Source organism: Penaeus vannamei, chromosome 28 (genome assembly GCF_042767895.1).
Source record: "Penaeus vannamei isolate JL-2024 chromosome 28, ASM4276789v1, whole genome shotgun sequence".
Lineage (NCBI taxonomy): Eukaryota > Metazoa > Arthropoda > Malacostraca > Decapoda > Penaeidae > Penaeus > Penaeus vannamei.
In genome coordinates, this window is record NC_091576.1 from 18,036,807 (window position 1) to 18,042,388 (window position 5,582).

The following is a 5,582-nucleotide window of genomic DNA, read 5'->3' on the forward strand; positions in this document are numbered from 1 at the left end:
AGTGGGAGACGGACAGACAATCAGAAAGACAGAGAGAGATACAGAATAAACCACAAAGAGAAAGAGAGACCAAACAACAAACAGACACACAGAGAGAACAAACAGCGGAGAGAAAGCGCCGGAAAAAACAAAAGAGAGACGAGCGCGCGAACGCCCGGCCGCAATGCGTACTGGCCACTGTATAGCGGTTATTGTGAATTAGATTGTGAAATCGCTAATATTCCCTTTTACCATGACAGCGATTTGTATGGTGATGGTCGGTACACTCATCAAAGGGGAAATCTATGAGGGATTTTTATCAACCTTCTCGGATTTTTAGGCATCTTCTCATGGTGGTTATATAGTGAAGGTAATAATAATGATAATGATGATAATAACAGTAATAATAATAAAATCTATGAGGGGTTTTTTAACAACCTTCTCGGATTTTTAAGCATCTTCTCAAGGTAATAATAATGATAATGATGATAATAACAGTAATAATAATAAAATCTATGAGGGTTTTTTTAACAACCTTCTCGGATTTTTAGGCATCTTCTCATGGTGGTTATATAGTGAAGGTAATAACGCCAATGATAATGATGATAATAACAATTTTAATAACGCCAATGATAATGATGATAATAACAGTTTTTGGAGGGTGACCGATTCAGAGCATACTATCTCCTTTTGTGGTATATCACGGTTTACTCCTCATTATTTTGGGTATGATTCTCCCGGATAAAGATATGATGAGTTACGTCGCTGGAGTATTCATACAATGACATTATGGTAATAGTCCCCATGGAGATTATATTTGCATATGAGAGTAAGCCAATGAAGCGATTCACGGTGTTTGGATAAAAATTCTATCGACCTTAACAAAGGCTTAATGTATATGGTGACGGTATAGTGACGTGTAGGGTGACAGTGCGCTCGAGAGGGACTTATCCTGCCGCTAATACTCGACATAATGTGCAGCTTCATCGCCAAATACAAATGCATTATGATGACATCGAGAATTTATTCAATGGTCTGTTTCGTCATACTCTCTGTTTGTTTGTTTGTTATTTTAATGCTACATGATTTTGTGGTTTGATTTTTTGTTTTTGTTTTTAGATGGAGAGACAGAGAGAGAAGGTGAGAAAGAGAGAGAGATGGATGGAGGGAGAACGAGATAGATAGATAGATAGAGAGAGAGAGAGAAAGAGAAAGAGAGGGAGGGAGGGAGATAAGGAGAGAGAGAGAGAGCGAAGAAATGAGGGAATCAACCGCGAGAGAGATAAAGAAAATTTGAAAAGAGAGAGAATAAAACAACTGGATAAATGGATGAAAAGATAAAGAGAAACATGAACAAAGATAGATAGATAAATAGATGCAGAGTAAAAGGAAGAAAAAGAAAGAGTGTGAGAGAGAAAGAGACAGCGAGAGACAAAGACAGAGAGAGACATAGAGAAAGAGATAAAGAGAGACAAAGGCAAACAGACAAACAGACACGCACAGAGACAGAGAACGCGAGAAAGAGAGAGGGCGAAGGCGGAGAAGTGGTAGGAGGCCTGCAACAGAGCGTGCAATATGCTGCACTCTGCACAAACCCCGGCGCGCAACAAAGCCTTTTGCCTGTGGGAGAGAACCTTTCATATATTGTTTCAGCCTCCAAACCCATGTCTCTTTCCGTCCGCCTCCCCACCCACGCCAAAACATGCTTTGCCCCCGTATCCCCTTACTCTATTGAGAACTCTTCTTTTTAACCCAAACGAGTGAATTAACCAGATTTTTTTTCTGTTTTTATTTACAAATTTTCTTCCTATTGTTTGTCTATATTATTTTATTGTTATTATTCTGTGTCTTTTTTTGTTTGTTGTTGTTCTTCATCTTCATCTTCTGTTTTGTATTTCCTCCGAATGTGTTTTAGTTCCGTATCCCGTAGGCAGTGATCAAAATTTCATGTGAACGAAACTCTGTGGAACGCGGCCAATTGCTGGCGCGGCTCCCGTTTACAGCTCGCGTGAGATGCCGCCAGTTCCAAAATTGTTGGTTTTGTTTTATCTCTGTTTATCTATTTTGGTAGATATAGATGTTGCCCCCCCCCCCCTCTTTTATATAAGTGTTTTCGGTTTTGTGTGTTTGCGTGTGTCCGTGCTTGTGTCTCTGTGTTTGTTTGTCCGTGTGTATGTGTGAAAATAAGTGTTTATTCTACCCCCTCTTTTCCCATAAAGAAGCTGTTTTGCGCCGTTTTCGTGTTTTTTTTTTGGGGGGGGGGAGGCGAAAGGAGGAGTGGGGGACCTTGATATATATCCCACACCCTCTCCCGAAATGGGGTTTTAAAATGAGTTTAGGGTGGAATGGGTGAAAGAAAGGAATAGGAGAAGTAGGGGGAGAGATAAATAGATAGACAGATAGATAGGTAGACAGATGGATAGATAGACAGATAGAGAGATAGAGAGAGAGAACGAGATGCAACGAGAGAGAGAAAGAGACACAAATACAGCCAAACAGAGCGAGAGAAAGAGGCACAGAGCTACAAAGACAAAGAGAGAAAACAACAGAAAAAGCAAGAGAGAAAGAGAAACCAAAAGAGAACGAGAGAGAGAGAGAGATAGAGAGAGAACGCCCGCCCCATGAAGAGAGGAATTGATTTAAGCCGAAAAATGAGGCTGGAGTCGGCAATGCGTGTGCAGATTAAGCGGTAGGGCGGGGGTCGTGCTCGCATCAATCCATTTTACAATAATTAACAACCCCAGTTCCCTCTGCTTAATATACACGGGTTGGGGAGCAGGACACGGGCTTCCAACGCACGCTTTTAAGGTCGACCCCAGCCCGCGTTTCCAAGGGGATTATCGACCCTATTGGCTAGCCGGGAGGGTGTCTTTGTTGCAGTCGCCTCCTCTGTTGACATACCCTTAGGTTCTGTGGAATATGAAGGACCGGGTTTTGCGTTGCACGCTGCCACTTCGAGTCTCCTTTGAATCTGTTTCTCGCTCTCGCTCGCTCTTTGTCCGTCTCTCTGTCTCTCTTTGTCTCTTCCTTTCGTTCTCTCTCTCTCTCTTGCCCTGTCGCTCGCTTTCTTTCTCTCTTTTTTTCGCTATATTCTCTCTCTTTTCTTTATTTTGCTCTTTCTCTTCTCTTCTCTTCTCTTCTCTCTCTCTCTCTCTCTCTCTCTCTCTCTCTCTCTCTCTCTCTCTCTCTCTCTCTCTCTCTCTCTCTCTCTCTCTCTCTCTCTTTCTCTCTCTCTCTCTCCCTCTCTCTTTCTCGCTTGCTCTTTTCCCTCTTTTTATCCTTTTGCTTTAACAAAGATGCAATCTTTCACATCTGTTTTAGAGAACGGGCGGAGTAGGACGTAGGGGAGAGGAGAAAGAGGAAAGGGGAGAAATAGAGAGGAGAAGGGAGAGAAGAAAGAGGAGAGAAGATGAGAGGAGAGAAAGGGGAGAGGGGAGGTGAGAGGGAAGAGAAGAGAGGAGATAGGGGAGAGAAGAGAGAAACGTGAAGAGGGATGAGTCGATAGAGATGAGAAAGGAAAGAGGAGAGAGGAGAAGAAAGAGAAATCAGAAGAGAGAAGAAAAGACAGAGATGACACAGCAGAAAAAGAAGAAGAAAAGGAAAGAAGAGACAGGAGAAGAAAGAGAAGAGAGAAAAAAAGAGAGAGAAGAAAAGACAGAGAGAACACAGCAAAAATAAGAATAAAAAGGAAGGAGAAGAGAGAAAAAAAGAGAGAGAGAAGAAAAGACAGAGAGGGCACAGTAGAATAAAAAAAGAAGAAGAAAAAAAGGAAGTTTAAAAGACCTGTACTTCTATCGAGGTTATTGTCTAAGTTTTGTGCAGCTTTTTATGCTGTTTATTGACCGACATCCGAGTGACAGAACGAGCGAGAGGAGGAGCCCGTCACGTGATCTCCGAATGAATCTCTCTGTATGATTTTTAAATGCTTTTGAGGGGGATTTTTCCCCTTTTTTTCTTCAGGAAGGGGAGGGGGGGGGTGTATTTGTACGACGGTTGATTTTCCTTTTTTCTTTTTTTTTTTTTTTTTGTTCTATCTTTTATCTTTCTTTTTCTCTTCCTTTCCATCTCCCTTCCTTCCTTTACCCTTTTGCTCACCTCACTTCCTTCCTCCATCCCTTTATTTCCCACTTTCTCCCCTCCCTTACCAAATTCCCTTCCGATCTTTTTTCTCTCTCTTCGTTATTCCCCCACCCCACCCCCTCTTTCTCTCTCATTCGCTCCCCCCCCCCCCACACACACACATCCACCCTCTATTTCTTTCCTCCTCCTGTTCACCCTTTCACCCTTTTCTCTCTCGTTCTCTCTCTATCTATCTGTCTGTCACCCTTTACTCCCCCCCCTCTCTGCCTCTCTCTCTCTCTCTTTCTCTCTATCTATCTATCTATCTCTCACCCTTTACTCTCCCCCCCTCTCTCTCTATGCTCTCCCTCCCCACTCCCCCTCTCCCTCTCCTCTTCTTCCCTAGCCACTCCCCCCCTGCCCTTTCCAACCCCATCTCCCTTCCTTTACCCAGAATCCCATTGCCCTCAGACACCCCTCTCTCACCTTCACCCCCCCCCCCCATTCCCCTCCCAACCCCACCTAATACCTCCCATTCCTTCACCCCTATCTCCCTCCTCTCCTTCCTCACCTCCCTTCTCTCTCTCCCCTTCGTCTCACCTCCATTCCCTCCCCCCCCATTCACCCCTCTCTCCCTTCCCTTCACCCCCATCTCCCTTCCCTCTCTCTCCTTACCCACATTCCCTCTCCCCCCTTCACCCACCCACTTTCCCCTCTCTCCCTTCCCTCCCACCCCCATTCGCCCCTCTTTCACTTCCCTCCCTGTCCACTCACCCCTCTCTCCCTCCCCACTCACCCCTCTCTCCCTTCCCTCCCATCCTCCACTCACCCCTCTCTTCCTCCCCTCCTTCCCCATCTCCCTTCAGCCCCCACTCACCCCTCTCTCCCTCTCTCCCTCCCCACTCTCCCCTCTCTCCCTCCCATCCCACCCCACTCACCCCTCTCTCTCCCTCCCACCCCCTTCACCTCTCCCCCCTCCCCCCTCCCACCCCACTCACCCCCCTCTCCCCTCCCACCCACCACACCCTCTTCTCTCCCTCCCACCCCCTTCACCTCTCCCCCCTCTCTCCCTCCCCTCCCACCCCACTCACCCCTCTCTCCTCCCCCCACCCCCTCACCCCCCCACCTCTCCCTCCCCTCCCACCCACTCACCCCTCTCTCCCTCCCCTCCCACCCCACTCACCCCTCTCTCCCTTCCCTCCCATCCTCCCCTCCTTCCCCATCTCCCTTCCCTCTCCCCCTTCCAGCCCCCACTCACCTCTCTCTCTCTCCCTCCCACCCACTCACCCCTCCTCTCCCTCCCACCCCCTTCACCTCTCCCCCCTCTCTCCCTCCCCTCCCACCCCACTCACCCCTCTCTCTCTCCCTCCCACCCCACTCACCCCTCTCTCTCCCTCCCCTCCCACCCCACTCACCCCTCTCTCTCTCCCTCCCACCCCCTTCACCTCTCCCCCCTTCCCCTCCTTTCCCACCCCACTCCCCCTTCACCTCACCCCCCTCTCTCCCTCCCCTCCCACCCCACTCACCCCTCTCTCTCTCCCTCC

General features: G+C 47.5%; 1 protein-coding gene across 1 annotated transcript in view; it reads left to right on the plus strand.

Annotated features, from left to right (window-relative positions):
- Nucleotides 1–783: 783 nt before the first annotated feature.
- Nucleotides 784–5,582, plus strand: part of LOC138867103 (uncharacterized) — an 8,556-nt gene continuing 3,757 nt past the window's right edge. The window contains exon 1 of the mRNA XM_070141552.1: nt 784–833. Within this exon, the coding sequence (XP_069997653.1) occupies nt 784–833 (50 nt within the window). The remainder of the gene's footprint in view (nt 834–5,582) is intronic.